Source organism: Bos taurus, chromosome 12 (assembly GCF_002263795.3).
Source record: "Bos taurus isolate L1 Dominette 01449 registration number 42190680 breed Hereford chromosome 12, ARS-UCD2.0, whole genome shotgun sequence".
Lineage (NCBI taxonomy): Eukaryota > Metazoa > Chordata > Mammalia > Artiodactyla > Bovidae > Bos > Bos taurus.
Genome location: NC_037339.1, coordinates 16092124 through 16109454, shown reverse-complemented (window position 1 = coordinate 16109454; position 17331 = coordinate 16092124). Strand labels below are relative to the sequence as shown.

The 17331-nt window shown below is 34.3% G+C and overlaps 1 protein-coding gene across 8 annotated transcripts in view; it reads left to right on the top strand.

The window, feature by feature from the left end:
• The window catches only part of ZC3H13 (zinc finger CCCH-type containing 13), a 103760-nt gene that overhangs the window by 27947 nt on the left and 58482 nt on the right, over positions 1–17331 (top strand). For 7 of the 8 annotated variants that reach the window (XM_015473802.3, XM_005213706.5, XM_002691780.6 and 4 more), the window contains 3 exons: positions 2838–2946; positions 12199–12338; positions 13608–13768. In XM_015473802.3, the coding sequence (XP_015329288.1) occupies positions 2838–2946; positions 12199–12338; positions 13608–13768 (410 nt within the window). The remainder of the gene's footprint in view (positions 1–2837; positions 2947–12198; positions 12339–13607; positions 13769–17331) is intronic. The other variant, XM_025000031.2, reaches the window with a different exon arrangement.

The following is a 17331-nucleotide window of genomic DNA, read 5'->3' as shown; positions in this document are numbered from 1 at the left end:
AGTGTGAAGAGTACTTTTGTCCTGATATAAGAAGATATTGAAAAGATTTAGTACTAGTATTCCACTTTCTAGTAATGTGGAAGAATTACTAGATTTTACATGATTTAGATGTCAAATCATGTAAATTGATTTTTTACATGATTGTAGAGGTCAAAAGTAGTTCCAATCAGTAGACATTCTGGAGAGGTAGCAATATAAGAAAGTTGTGATCTGTATATGAAATAATTTTCTAATGTTTAGAACTGTCTAAAAATGGGAGCAATGCAGTAGTGGAGAACTATCAGTGGAGACCTTGGGAGTAACTTTTTTCCCCTGAAATTCTTCTAATAGAAAACCTGTACAACTACACAAAATTTAGGAAAAAATTTTCTACATGGGGTATGAGGTTGGATTATGTTCCTTCAAGGACCCCTATTATTTTATTATTATGGTTGTTAATCACTTATTATATTAGTAATATTGTCTTTCTGTTCTTTTAGCCTCAATACTTCTTTTCAAATCATAATCTTGTTAATGGCTCCTTACTAGCTAGAAATAAAATTTGTAGTAAATATAATCTGTCCATACATATAATGTTTAAGAACTAAATATGAGTGATATAAAGTAGAAATAAAGTGAAAGTAAAAGTTCACAATTATTTACTGCATTTCTGAAACGTAAAAGACTTTTACTAAAAGAAACATTTTTCCTAAGTTAGGTAAAGACTTATTTGGCAACAAAACCAGATCTTAATTGTTAAGACGCTTATTATATAGCCTTTATCCAGTTGGTGAATTCATATATTTTGCTGCAAAAATAACAGAATGTTTGATCACAGGTTGCTGCTCCAGACCCTGTTGGCATTGTTACTTAGTATATTTTGAAACCCAAATAATTCTGAATTCATAAAATATCTCATCTCATAGGTATTGGCTAAAATATTGCGGTTCTTTAACAAATATTTCAGCATGTACATGTTCCAGAATGATTAATTTAGAATACATAATAATCAATGGTTGTACTTGTAATTTGCATTTAAGAGTAGCAAGATGACAAACCATTCTATTCAAGAAATACAAGAAGTTGTAGAGCAAACCATTCTGTACTACATGAGACAAGCAATGGCAGACCCCTTACATTTGAATATGACAAGAGGAGAGAAATAATTTTATTTTACAAGGAATAACATGCCTAACAAGTTATACACTATTGTTTGAAGAGGAAAAAATGAGGAAATACAACATTTTAAAAGATGACCTGAGCCTTAGGTATTATCAAAATTGTTTTCTCTGTTATGATTTGAGGTGTGCTTAATCCATCGGTCATTTCCAACTCTTTGCCACCGCATGGACTGTATCCCACCAGGCTCCTCTGTCCATAGGATTTTGATTTGAGGTGAGATAGTGACAAAGTTTTAGGCAAAAGCATATCTCCTAACTTGAAATTCCACCACATATTGAAGCCTACCCTAGTACTTAATAACAGTTATATATGATCTTTGGAGACAGTATTAGAGTCATACTGGAAAACAATAGGCAATGCAAAAATTGTATAATTTCAATATGTAGGGTAAATGTTATTAAATATTTACATAAATATATTTATATACACACATTTGTATGTGGGTTTAATTCACAGAACATTCAAAAGTTGCATGGCATATAGAATAATTCTTCATTAATATTCCACAATATATTTTAAGAGTAAAAATAGATGGTGTTCCTTTTTCTCCTTTTATCTCATGTACAGATAGGAGTGCATTTATTTTTTCCTTTTCTTTTTTTGATCTTTCACCATTTTGTCGTGACTGGTTCTGTTATATAGTCTTTTAATATTTGTCAGCCTCTGTTGTATCAGCAACTATGTATGTCATTTAGCAAGTAATACTTAAAACATGACTTCCTACTTAAATAAATAAAATTTAGGGGCACTAGAGTTCTTTAAAAATAAGACAAAGAAAAGTTAATTTGTGTTGTAGGCAGCCAAATTTTATGTCTGGTAATGCCCGGAAAGAATTTACAGCACTTAATATCCTTGTGTATTAGTGTCTTTCATAGTCAAGATTTAGTCTTAATAAAAGTGAGACACTGTGATGGGAAGGTGAGAATTCCATGACACAGGTTATGTTTTCTTTCCACTTAGTAAAATGTGGTTTCAAGTTTTCATCTTAAATAATAGGATATTTCATTAAATTTTACAAGCTGAATTACTATTATCCTGCTTTGTGTGTAGGCTACTGTTATACCTGGAATAAAATGTTAAACTTTTTTGCTTTGCGGCTGCAATATAAAGATAACTTTTCTAAATATTGTAGTTACTACACCAAAATAGGGAAAATCCCCTCTTTTAAGGCATTTATAAAATTATTAGATGACTTTGGATTTACCTTTAGGTGTCTTTAAATGCTCGTTTGTTAGTAATATATAACACGTCCTGGATCAGCAGTTATTTTTGAGACTCTACTGTGAACAGTGTAACCTTTTTCTAGTTGTTTTAAAATATAATCACAGTTCCTCCTGTTGTATTTTATCTGTTTTAAACTTTACCCCTGTAATGTTCATATAGAAACTGAATATGTAGTATACTACCAAATGCATATTAAAGTATTTGATTTTCATTGTATCTTTTAAAAACTTCATACATTTGCTGTTTTTTAGTAAAATAGATAATAGTACAGTCTTTTCATTGTGATGATACTCTAGAATTTGTTACTTCCTCCACTTAGTGGATGAGTGTTTGCAAAAATGATTCTTTAATGAAACAAAGATGAAGTTAGAAATATTCTGCATTATAGTAACTACCTCTTGTAGTTTTTATAAATGTAATAACCCATATGTATATATGTATGTACTTTTTAGAAAGAATCTTCAAGAGGGAGACATAGGGAAAAGGAAGACATAAAAATCACTAAGGAGAGAACTCCAGAAAGTGAAGAAGAAAATGTAGAATGGGAAACTAATAGAGATGGTGAGTTTCAAAAATCTTTGCTTATATAGTCAGTGTATTGATTGTTCACTTTGTAGGTTTTTCTGTGGGGTTCAAAACACTTTCTAGCTGTGATCTCCCTATTGTTTCAGAATCTAATTGACTTGTGTGTCTTACTGAGTTATAAGGCAGGAAATAGCATGTAGCTGAATAAAAGCCAAGAAAGCTGTTCTCTCTAGAACTTACCTGTTAAGCATCATGCTACTTTGAAATTTATTGCACTTGTCAATCTTTAAGTTTCTCAGTATCAAGGTTTAAGAGAATTGAAATTTATGTTTATTGTTTTCCATAAAATATTAAAAGTGAGATTTTTAAACCTTAAAGACCTAGGAAGATTATTTGCAAGAAATTGTTGGATTTCATCTTTCAAGAAAGTGATATCAGATGATAACGGGGGGATTTGTTCATGGAAAATTAGGAAAATCACCTTTAAGTCATTGTCTTTTGACAAATAAGCATTTGTTTTCCACCCCATGAGTGTTCTGCCTTCTCTTCTGTGATCTAGAAGTTGAGCACTATAGTCTCACACTACCAAATACAGAGAGAGGGAACTCACATCTGTAGTTACACTGAGCATTTTAATATGATTTATATAATTATTTTAGTAATTCAGCTTTGTTACTCTACTGTAGTTGACAAAACTAAAGACTTTAGAATGTAACTTCCTTCCTCATCAGATAGCCAAAAACTTAGTCCAGGGGCTAGGAAATTATAGCTTGTGGACCAACCACCTGTTCTTGCAGTAGAATTTTATTGGAGAACAGCCATGTCCATTGGTTACGTATTTTCTGTGACTGCTTTTGAGCTGCAGTAGATGAGTTGAATATGTGTGACAGCCAAGAGACTGCAAACCTAAACTATTTACTATAATATTTAAGAAATATCCCTGAAAACTTATAGACTAATACTTGAAAAGTACCTTAAGAGTTCAGTTCAATTGCTCAGTCGAGTCCGACTCTTTGCAACCCCATGAAATGCAGCACGGCAGGCCTCCCTGTCCATCACCAACTCCCGGAGTCCAGCCAAACCCATGTCCATCGAGTCGGTGATGCCATCCAACCATCTCATCCTCTGTCATCCCCTTCTCTTTCTGCCCTCAATCCCTCCCAGCATCAGGGTCTTTTCCAATGAGTCAGCTCTTCGCATCAAGCCAAAGTACTGGAGTTTCAGCTTCAACATCAGTCCTTCCAATGAACATCCAGGACTGATCTCCTTTAGGATGGACTGGGTGGATCTCCTTGCAGTCCAAGGGACTCTCAAGAGTCTTCTCCAACACCACAGTTCAAAAGCATCAATTCTTTGGTGCTCAGCTTTCTTCACAGTCCAACTCTTACATCCATACATGACCACTGGAAAAACCATAGCCTTGACTAGACGGACCTTTGTTGTCAAAGTAATGTCTCTGCTTTTTAATATGCTATCTAGGTTGGTCATAACTTTCCTTCCAAGGAGTAAGCGTCTTTTAATTTCATAGCTGCAGTCACCATCTGCAGTGATTTTGGAGCCCAGGAAAATAAAGTCAGCCACTGTTTCCACTGTTTCCCCATCTGTTTGCCATGAAGTGATGGGACCGGATGCCATAATCTTAGTTTTCTGAATGTTGAGCTTTAAGCCAACTTTTTCACTCTCCTCTTTCACTTTGATCAAGAGGCTCTTTAGTTCTTCTTTATTTTCTGCCATAAGGGTGGTGTCATCTGCATATCTGAGGTTATTGATATTTCTCCCAGCAATCTTGATTCCAGCTTGTGCTTCCTCCAGCCCAGCGTTTCTCACGATGTACTCTGCATGTAAGTTAAATGAATAAGCAGGGTGACAGTATACAGCCTTGACGTACTCCTTTTCCTATTTGGAACCAGTCTGTTGTTCCATGTCCAGTTCTAACTGTTGCTTCCTAACCTGCATACAGGTTTCTCAAGAGGCAAGTCAGGTGGTCTGGGATTCCCATCTCTTTCAGAATTTTCCACAGTTTATTGTGATCCACACAGTCCAAGGCTTTGGCATAGTCAATAAAGCAGAAATAGATGTTTTACTGGAACTCTCTTGCTTTTTTGATGATCCAGCGGATGTTGGCAATTTGATCTCTGGTTCCTCTGCCTTTTCTAAAACCAGCTTGAACATCTGGAAGTTCACGGTTCATGTATTGCTGAAGCCTGGCTTGGAGAATTTTGAGCATTACTTTGCTAGAGTGTGAGATGAGTGCAATTGTGCAATAGTTTGAGCATTCTTTGGCATTGCCTTTCTTTGGGATTGGAATGAAAACTGACCTTTTCCAGTCCTGTGGCCACTGCTGAGTTTTCCAAATTTGCTGACATATTGAGTGCAACACTTTCACATCATCATCTTTTAGGATTTAAAATAGCTCAGCTGGAATTTCATCACCTCCACTAGCTCCAGCAATTTGAACATTAGTACTTTTTAAGGAAATCCATTTCATCTTTATACAGTATTGTCTGTTAAAAAGTTGCTTCTAAGAATAGGAAACTTCTCTATTAGTTCATTGGGATTTCAAAAGTAACAGTAATACCTCCTACAGAATAGCAGTAAATATTCCAAACCTTGACTGTTCAAAAATGGCTTTTTCTAAATTCTAAGGGATTAACGCTTAAGATTTTCCTTCTCATTTTAATTATTTTTTTGAAAAAAGCATTCTGAAATACATTGGATACTTATTTTTAAAAATAGAAACTTCTGTATTTCCATTACAGTAGTACATCCTAATTGTTGAATATTTTAATGGTTCAGAAAAGCCTAGGTCAGTTTGCTCCTTTTTTCATAGTAGCTCTTTCGAACCCTATCCTTAAATCTCCACCCTTCCAAGCCCTTTCTCCTGCTTGCTATTTATAACACACAAATAATGTAACTCTTTATCCACAGACTCTCTTAGCTTCCTGCCAGCACATCTGTAAACTAGTTTTTATTCACTAAAGTTTTTAAATTTCCTTCGTGTTCTTAATAAGAGGCTTAATATAGGTTAGAGTCCCCTGATTTCCTTCCACCTCTGCAATCTTATTCATTTATCTTACATTCTGTTTTTTAGCTTTAATATCCGTCTTGGCACATTTTCTCTTTTCACCATATTATTTTTAGTCATTTCCTTGTTTGTTCCCACTTTACAGCTAAATTGTACCTTTTCACTTCATGTTTATTCCGTCTTCTGATGCGCATCTTCACTAAAACTGCTCTTTAAGGTCACAATAACCTCCTTTTTACTAAATAAATGAAGACATACTTGTCCCTCTCTCCTGTAATCTTCCTGCAGCATGTGACACATCCCATAACCTTTCTTCTTGAAACACTTTCCCCTTGGCATCCATATGTCACTCGTGGGGTTTTCTGTCTTCCTCTTCAAACTATGGCCTTCCAGAGGCCCCTTGTGTGCTATCTATCCCTTCCCAACGCTTTGCTCTAGACTCATCTTTAAAAAAACTAAACTGATTTTTACTGCAAGAGCCTTTTATATGTAAAATTCTTTTAAAAGGTGAGTAAATGTCTTTTATAGTACTTTTACATACAAAATATTCACATGGCTGTTTCTTAGGTTTTCTTTTGATTTTAAAACTCATAGGTTCTGATTATTATAAATCGCTGTGGTTTAAAAGTTTCTGTCAGCAGATGAATGGATAAGAAAGCTATGGTACATATACACAATGGAGTATTACTCAGCCATTAAAAAGAATACATTTGAAGCAGTTCTAATGAGGTGGATGAAACTGGAGCCTATTATACAGAGTGAAGTAAGCCAGAAAGAAAAACACCAATATAGTATACTAATGCATATATATGGAATTTAGAAAGATGGTAACAATAACCCTGTGTACGAGACAGCAAAAGAAACACTGATGTATAGAACAGTCTTATGGACTCTGTGGGAGAGGGAGAGGGTGGGAAGATTTGGGAGAATGGCATTGAAACATGTAAAATATCATGTATGAAATGAGTTGCCAGTCCAGGTTCAATGCATGATATTGGATGCTTGGGGCTAGTGCACTGGGACGACCCAGAGGGATGGTATGGGGAGGGAGGAGGGAGGAGGGTTCAGGATGGGGAACACATGTATACCTGTGGCGGATTCATTTTGATATTTGGCAAAACTAATACAATTTTGTAAAGTTTAAAAATAAAATAAATAAATAAATAAAAGTTTCTGTTTGAAGAAATGTTGAAGCATAGAGTTAGAGAGTGGACTGACCTCATTTAATGTGCTTACCCTCTGCATTTTCAATCTAAATAGCAATTTTAGCTAGACTCAGAAGAAGTTTGGTCTGTATGAGTAGTTCCCAAACATTTTGGTCTCAGGACACTTGTTGCTCTTTTTAAGGACCCTGGAGGGCTTTTCTTGTTGTGGATTATCTGCTTCAGTAGTTTCCATTTTAGAAGTTAGTGGTTAAGAAGTTTACTTTAAGAAGTTAGAATGATTTGGAAAAACATTTAAAACATTGCCACCTCCTCCAATTTTTATTTTTGCTTTGCAAAGCATGGCTGTTTTCCATAAAACTGACAGTAGTAAATCTAGCATACAGTTTTATGGAAAACAGCCATGCTTTGCAAAGCAAAAATAAAAATTGGAGGAGGTGGCAATGTTTTAAATGTTTTTGCAAATCGTTTTAACTTCTTAAAGTAAACTTCTTAACCACCTTAATGAAAGATACCTAGATTTTTGTGTCTTCTTCCGGATTCAGTCTGTTAATGATATCACATATCATGTGACACCTGGAAAATGCCACAATATACTCTAGAGATTGAGTGGACCAGGCAAATAGTGTAGAATTATGGAAATACTTTTGATCTTCTGGAACTCCAGAAATTGTCTTGGGGATCTCAGGGAGTCCTCATACTGCTCTTTGAGACCCACTTGTCTTTAGAAGCTGCTTTAAAAATTTTTAATTGTTTCCCCTTCCCACTTTCCAAAACTTTTTTCCCCCTCACTTTCAGTTTTTCTCTCCAGATGAAATCATGCTCCCAGGGCATCATTAACATCTACATATTAATGACTCCAATATGTAGAGCTCTTAATTGAGGCATTACCAATTAGATATCTCTACCTGAGTTCCATATCTTAAAGGCACCAGTTTTCCTACTGGTTTCCCGAAAGTCTAAAGGTCATTATTGAGAGTCCTTCTGATCAACCCAGACACTTAAGATAAATCTAAACATTTCTATCTGTTGAGTGTCTTTCAAAACCACCTGTTTCTCTAAATTATTAGTACTAATATTCTAGTTCTTAAGATACTTATTTGTTGGCTATAAGTGTGTTTTACAAATAATTCTCTAACCTCATGCGTTGAGGTTAGTCTTGTCTTCTAAATCATTCTCCACTTGAACCCCAGACTAATCTTCACAAAAGATTTCTTTTTATTAAAGTATAATAATAACTTTCAGAAGAGTACATGATTCATGTGTACAACTTACTGAATTTTCACCAATAGAACAGGCTTGTGTAAGCAGCACACATCAATACATATAAAATTACTCATATCCCATAAGCCCCTTCGTACTCCCTTTTTTCAGTCACTACTTTCCCAGCCTCCACCTCCTGAAGGTACTTGCTGTCTTGATTTTTACTACCATGGGTTAGTTTTGTCTGTTTTTGAAGTCTACATAAATGAAATTTTTAGCATGTACTCTTTCTATACTTAGCCAAAACTATATGTTTGTGAGATTTTTGAACATAGTTATAGTTCATTAATTCTTATTGGTATATAGTAGTTCATTGTATGAGTATACCATAACTTATTCATTTTTCTGTCAATAAACATTTGGTTAATTTCTAGTTTGGGGCTATTTTGAATAAGTTGCTACTCCTAATCATACCTTTGATAAACATGTACTCATTTCTCTTGAGTTTATGTTTGGGAGTAGGATTGTTGGGCCATTGAGTCTACATATGTTCATCTTCAGTAGATAATGTCAAGTCAAAAATAGTTCTCCTTTCTATGGTATTTTTTGCCTTTTTCATCATAATCATTCTAGAGATAGGTGGTTGTTTCTTACTATGGTGATTTTAGTGTACATTTCCCTAATGAGTAATAAGTTGACAGTTTTCTCACATTTACTGGCCACTGTACCACCTGTTTTGTAAACTCTATAGACTTTTGCCTACTTCTTTATTGTTACTGCTTTTTTTGATTGTTGAATTTTCTTTATATTGGAGAAGGAAATGGCAACCCACTCCATTATTCTTGCTTGGAGAATCCCATGGACAGAGGAGCCTGGCAGGCTACAGTCCATAGGGTCACGAAGAGTCGGACATGACTGAAGCACACAGCACGTTCTTTATATAGTCTGAATATGAAATCTCTTAATCAGTATACATATTATACATATCTTCTCTCACTCTGTGAGTTAGAGTGAACTTCTAAAAGAATAAATTAGTTCATTTCACTCCCCTGTTTAAAATTCTCTGATTTCCCATTGCCTACAGGATCAAATATAGATTCTTATGTACCTGTAAAACTTTTCATCATCCCAGTTGTTTTATGTATTTCCAGCTCCCATTCCCCAAGTGGTTATTTTTTGTTTGGTTCTCTAAACTTACCATATTTGTTTACTACAAAATACAATGCAGTAATATAAAAAGCAAAAGTACCATTGTAGTAGAAGAGAAAATGTGTGAACATATTTAGGAAATCTTGGAGGTATGTACATTCTCCTAAAATAAGCATAAAATGCAGAATCCATAAAATATTTGATTGTATAAGGATTTAAAATTTTGTATCTAACTAAACATAGACGTCATCTATTAAAAATAGATCACAAAAGAAAATATTTGACGTGTCATGTGTAGGCATATAGTAAAAACACTGTATTAACATATAATGAACTTCCACAAATACATGAGGGCAAAAAATAAAAAAATTGAATATGTGATTCATAGTGGAAATAGAAATGGCCAGTAAATGCTCAGCTTTACTATAGGGAAATACTGGTGAAAATAGATAACATTCTTCACCCATCATACTGGAAGAAGTGAGAGATAATTAAGTTAATTAAATTAAAATAATTTAATAAATTAAAATAATTAAAATAAAAATTAAAATAATTTTTAAATAATAAAAAAATATTATCTCACTAATATTATCAAGTGGAAGTTTACTTTGGTAAATCTGTTTCTGAGTATGAAAGTGGGGTCTCTTAGTCATGTCCGACTCTTTGTGACCCCATGGACTGTAGCCCACCAGGCTTCTATGTCCATGGAATTCTCCGGGCAAGAATACTGGATTGGGTTGCCATTCCCTTCTCCAGGGGATCATCCTGACCCAGGGATTGAACTGAGGTCTCCTGTATTGCAGATAGATTCTTTACCATCTAAGCCACCAGGGAAGCCCCCAAAATTTCTGAGTATAGTTTGGCAATATTATAAAAATATAATATAAATTATATTAATATAAATATTAATATAATCAAATTCTGAGTATATCTGGCAATATACTACTATTTGGCAATAGTATAGTTTGTCAGGAAAAAAAATATATTGTTTGCCAAACAAACAAGTATAGTTTGGCAAATTAAAAATTACACTTACTCCAGCAAATTTAATTCAAGAAATATGTTCTGAAAAGAAAATATTTGCACTTGTAAACCAAAGTAGGTATCACAATGTTCAATGAAGTCTTGTTTATAATAGCAAAATATTGAAAACAAACTAATTGTCAGAAGGAAAATGGTTAAATAAACTATGATATGTTCATATCATGAAATGTGTCGCAGATGTTAAAATGAAGTTGTTTGACCTTGTGTATGACATGGAGAGATCTTTCTGTATGGCAGTGTAGAAGACTATAAATTTAAAGCTTTATTTTTATATCTATTATTAGTTGCAATAGATTTCTAAAAGTAAAATTGTGATATTAAAGGGTATGAATGTTCTTAAGGCTTTTATTCATGGCTATCAAATTATTGTCCAGGCTGGATGTATTAGTTTACATTGCTACCTCCAGAGAATGAACATAGCTTTTATCTGTACCTTTGCCAGTACCAAATATTACCATTAAGGGGGGAAAATGGCTCTTTAGTACATAAAAAAGACTTATTTTTCTATCATCTGCATTTCTTTTTATGAATTGCCTGTTCATGTCCTTTGACCATTTTCCCTTTTAATTAGTAGGAATTCTTTATATATAAAGAATGTCAGTGATGTCCATATTTTTGTGCTTTAAGCAATCAAGTAGGACTCCTTTATCTTTGTTTTTAGTTCTTCATTTTATTTATTTACCCCAGGTTAAGAAATGATGATCTTAAGTGCTAAAAGTGTGACTTGAGAAGGCTCTTCAGTTTGTAAGTGGTCAGTCCCAATGTGGTCAGGTGTTAGGATACCAGTCAGTGAAATTTCCTCCTCTAGGCTTGTTGACATTAATGACAAAGAGATAACAGTGCCAGTTGGCTCTGAAGACATCTATATGCATTTGTAATGAAATAGTCTGTACGTCACTTTCCTTGTTTTCCCCTCTTTAATCTTCATATTCTTTTCTTTGAAAAGGTAAATAGAAATAGATACATGGTATCAGATCTATTGAAGAGATGGGACAGTTCTAATCTAAGGAACTGCTACAAACCACTTACAGTGAAAATGTTATAGATCATTCAGAAATGAGCTCATGTACACATTAGTATTAAAATTACTTTTAGTAATGATATTAATTTAAAAACAAAACTACAGAAACAGGATTGTACATTTAATATAACCTTAATACTAATGAGTCTTTAAGAAAAGCAGGGAGATAATGAATCACATCATTTACAGTATGAAATATTAAAGGTTTTGGTAGCCTTAATACTTAGAATTTGTAGCTGAGTATTTTAATTATATCTTTTAAAAATTCCATCGAACCAAAAACCCAACCCCCAAACAACCCAAAATGACTTACAGAAAACTAGGAACCTTAAGACTGGTTTTTCATAAAGAAATTAGCTATATCAATTTTAAGTGTTTATAGAAACAGTATGCTACTCTGCTTAGTCACTTGGTCGTGTCTGACTCTCTGTCACCCCATGGACTGTAGCCTGCCAGGTTCCTCTGTCCATGGGGATTCTCTCAGCAAGAATACTGGAGTGGATTGCCATGCCCTCCTCCAGGTAGAAACAGTATATTTTTTCTTTATTTTTTAGAAGTGTGTTACTCTTATTAAAGAATCTATGATTTTAATTTGTATAAAAAATAGTTGAAAAAATTGCTATAATTTTTGGTGTAGATAACTATAATAGTTTTTGAAAAGTAATGGAATTTTTATTTTAAAGATTCTGACAACGGAGATATTAATTATGATTATGTTCATGAGTTGTCATTGGAAATGAAGCGTCAAAAGATACAGAGGGAATTAATGAAGCTGGAACAAGAAAACATGGAGAAAAGAGAAGAAATTATTATTAAAAAAGAGGTATGCTATTTATTGAAATATGTTAGTAATTAACATCAACATGGATATTGATTGGAGAACTCATTAACTGCTTGCTACATCTAAAATTGTATGGGATATTGATACTTATACGTGTTAATCAATTAATCTTCACATTACTCTATTAGATAAATAGGGCATATTTTTAATATTAAACAGATAAAACTAAGTTTCTGTTGCCTGGAGTCACCAACTAATGTGAAATGGAACTTGAATCTATATACACCTGATTTTTAGGCCCATGTTATCTCTATAGTGGAGAAGGCAATGGCACCCCACTCCAGTACTCTTGGCTGGAAAATCCCATGGACGGAGGAGCCTGGTAGGCTGCAGTCCATGGGGTCGAGAAGAGTCGGATACGACTGAGCGACTTCACTTTCACTTTTCCCTTTCATGCATTGGAGAAGGAAATGGCAACCCACTCCAGTGTTCTGGCCTGGAGAATCCTAGGGACGGGGGAGCCTGGTGGGCTGCAGATCATGGTGTCGCACAGAGTCGGACACGACTGAAGCGACTTAGCAGTATCTCTATAGAGTACTTGTTTCTTTTCTAAAGAGTAGAAAGAGATAAAATATATTTGAATATAATTTGTGATTTTTCTGAGGAGATTTTGAAATTTCATAATTTTAGTTTGCTTTATTGATACTCATGTTAATAGCTGTGTGGCAGATATAGAAGGGGCTGGAGAACCTGATGCCCCCAGGTTCTGAGCAGAGTTTTGTTTTAGACTGTCTGTGATGAACTTGAACATCCTGCCCCAGCCATGCCAGCTCCAGTCAGTCCTCTCTGCAACCCTGCTGTCGCTTCCCTGTTAACAGTCATAAGCTCCAAATAATAGCCTACAAACTGCCTATGACTTCCCTGGTGGCTCAGATGGTAAAGAGTTTGCCTGCGGTGCAGGAGACCTGGGTTCAGTCCCTGGGTCAGGAAGATCCCCTGGAGAAGGAAATGGCAACCCACTCCAGGATTCTTGCCTGGAGAATCCCATGGACAGAGGAGCCTGGTGGGTTACAGTCCACGGGGTCACAAAGAGTCAGACATGACTGAGCAACTTCACTTTGACTTTTGATATTAATGTTGGGGCAATTAGGGTATTGGTTAACAGTATAGGTTTAGAAGCCAGGCTGATAGTAATGTCTGGTGGCTGTCATAACACTTAATGTTTTATCTGAAGTTTGTTGTTGTTGCTTTTTGTCTGATTGAAGCAACCATGATTGGTATACTTTCTGACTTACTGAATTCTTTTGAAAGGTTTCACCAGAAGTGGTTAGATCAAAGTTGTCTCCGTCACCTTCTCTAAGAAAGTCTAGCAAATCTCCAAAGAGAAAATCAAGCCCTAAGTCATCATCTTCAACTAGCAAGAAAGACAGGAAGACAACTGCAGTTTCCTCTCCATTGTTGGACCAGCAGAGGTCAGTAGGGTGATAAATAGTGCCAGAATGAAATAGCTTTTTCTGACATGATATTCAGAAGAATTACTTAGTAGATTACAAAAGGATACTTTTAAATACATTGAGCATTTCATATAAGCTTTTTTCTTAAAAAATAAAAAAGTATGGAAAGTTTCCACTTAAAATTATAGAGAACGATGAAACAAAGATCTGTGTCATACCTATATATGCTTCAGAACATTTTTTCCCCAAAAAACTAAGCAGGTGTATTTCCTGTCCTTCCCTCTTGAATTTGTTGTTTATGATACTTGTGCATGTGTGTTTATACTTCCATATCGTATTATCTTACAGTATATAATATTTTCATTTATTTAGTCTTAATATAGATATAACTTTTCTTCTGCAATTTACTGTTTTACTTAGCTTTTTTTTTTTTTTGCAGTTTTTTACATTTACCTATGTTGATATATATATAGCCATAGTTCTTGCATATTAATATATATATTTATTTTTTTGTTATTGAACATTTACGTCATTTCCAGGTTTTAGTTATTACAAATTATGCACAGTGAACAACATTCTTCTGTCTCCTGGTGTATGAAGCAGTATGAATGCATTTTTTAGAATTGTTGTAGTAGCCAGTTGAAAGAATAAGGATAGAAATAAATTACACTGGAGGGTTGAAAATAAGGCAGGAGATAGTTTTCCATATAGTGTCATCTGTACTCTTTAAATTTGATTTCAAGTAAAGGGCATACAGTAATTTATTATTTAAGAACAAGGCTAAACCTTTTCTCAATATTTGACCAGTTGGTAGATGTCTGTATGATCCTATAATGAAATTTATATTCTAGTTTCTGGAGGCTTTAACCCTATTCTAGACTTCATTTACTTCTTGCCTAGTTTATTATTAATATATCATCCTACAAACTATATTTACTTTATCTAGGGTCCATTCCTTCACACATGTAAACATATTCATTCAGCTGCCATAACCGTTCACTTTACAAATGTTGTAAGAGTTATCTTAAAAGAAAAATTCCTATTAATTTATTACGCCATTGAAAAACTCAGTAGTTTTCCATTCTGTTGAATGAAATTCAGATTTTTTAGAAGGGAATTCATACATTGATCTTCTCAGTCTTGTCCATATTTTTGTCCAATGTTCCTCCTACACTCATCATCTTTAGTCCTTCAGTGTCTAGCTCAAATTCTGTCTTTCCATTAAGATTTCACATTTCTCCTTACTGAACATAATTTCTGCTCCCTTTGTATATCTATCAGATTTTATTTATACCTTTTGCATAATACTAGCTGCTATTTCTATTATTATATTTTAGCTGTGGCATACATGTTTTACAACTTCTATTAAACTTAAGCTCCCTGAAGACTGGCATCTTGATGGTTCACTATTCTGTCTTTCATAGTACCTACTCTTCAAAGAGCTTTGCGCTGTAATAAGACACTTTGTAAAGCAGGCTTAATTCTCTCCTTTGCTCCTGGAATTGAGTAAAGGGATATGAAAGAAGTCAAACTACAGAGTGATACTATTTAACCCACCTGCTCTTTTTCCTTTTAACTAACCAATTATATAAATTCCCCTAATTCCATTTATTTCCCCCCCAAAACCCAGCATGCCAGAAATACTCCTTTTTATTTTCTTATCCGTGTTTATGAAATCTTCAGTATTTAATCTCTTCATAGAAAGTTTTGATACCTATTTAGTTGAAGGGTTAGTTTCATTCTGTTTTTCCTATAGTCTTCTCTAACACTCTTATTGGTGATTCACTTATCCTTTCAATATTGAGCATGAATTATTGGGGGCTGCCCAGGTGACATTAGTGGTAAAGAACCCGCCTGCCAATGCAGGAGACTTAAGAGACACAGGTTCAATCCCCGGGTTGGGAAGATCCCTGGAGAAGGAAATGGCAATCCACTCCAGTGTTCTTGCCTAGAGAAGCCCATAGACAGAAGAGCCTAGCAAGCTGCAGTCCATGGGGTCACAAAGAGTCAGACATCACTGAAGCAACTTAGCATGCACACATGAATAATTATATTGATTTAACTATTATATTTCTGTATTATGTGATCCTGAGTTTAAGATGCATCATTAATTTAATAATAGAAACAGAAGGATCTGAAAAACAGTACATTGAAGATACAAAGAAAACACTGAGTTGGATATAGCACTTCTGTAGTCATGCAGTTTAAATTGCCTAGTGTGTGTCAGATCATCAACTTATAGTTTCATTGTGGATCATATGATAAACTGTTTGAAGACATTCAACAACAAATAATGATTAGAATTTCAGTTAAAATTCAGTGGAATATTGCAACCAATGCCAGTAAGTAAACCGAGGGGGAAATCAGGTAAACTAACTCCTTGGTTTTACGTGGTTATCATATTGAAGGGGCAGAGATAATCACAGACAAATTAAGACTCACACTTCTCCCTGAAAGTTAGCAGTTTTCTGTGACATTTGTTGTGAGAGATAGTCTGATACTAAGCTTTATGCTAAGATGATACATGAAGTATGTCAAAAGCTATTCAAAAGAATTAAGTTTTGGGGAGAGAGAGAGAGAGAGAGGCTCTAAAAAGTGGTGGAAGTAGATAATTGAGCTCTGTGCCACAAATAGGAAGTGGGCTCTGTGCCCCTAAAAGGACGATCATTTGACTTAAAAAAATGTTGAAAGATCTTGCTGACTGCAGAGTGCACAAGACCAATTTTGGCCCATTCTGTTGGAAGACACTTGTAAACTCTTATCTGTAACACAACTGTTTCCCAACTATTGAATACATATATTTTTTAAGGTATTTGAAGAAATTCTGCACTTGAATGAGTGTAATGGCATAATCTTGGTTGTTATGATAGCTTACTCCCAGAATGTGAATTTATTTATTTATTTTTAAATTAAAAGTTTATTTGGAGTTAGTTGAACAGAAATAAAAATTTCAACATTTTCCAATTATAGTTCTACTGTTACTTTTATTTATTTATTTTTTTAATTTTATTTTATTTTTAAACTTTTAACACAACCAGAAGTTTATTTCTCACTCAAGTAAGAAATGGGTGTTTCTGATTAAGAGGTGACTCTGCTATACATGGATATTGAGTAACTAAGCTCCTGACTGTGGCTTCACTATCCTATATTATTGGGATCAAAAAATGAAATATGTAAATAAAAAAAGAGTATTGTACTTATTTAGTTATATAGTCTATAATTACCTGGAATATGAGAGGCTTTTTTATTAATTAGGCCTGGAAGTGGTATACATCACTTCTTCTTATGTTCTTTTGGCCAGAACTTGGTCATTTGGTCACATCTAACTTTATAAATGTCTAGAGTATTGTTTAACAGTATGGCCAGGACAAAAGTTTAGTAAATACCTAGTTAGTCTCTGTCACAGGCAGTAATGTGAAAATACAGTTTGTGTCAAGAATTCCTCTATCATTTTGAAATGATAATGGTTAAAAATGGCTTTTTAGTAATTTTGATACTATCTGTACCAACTGTTGATTAGTGTGTCATTTTTTTAATTGGAAGACAATTACTTTACAATGTTTCAGTTTTTGCTATACCAC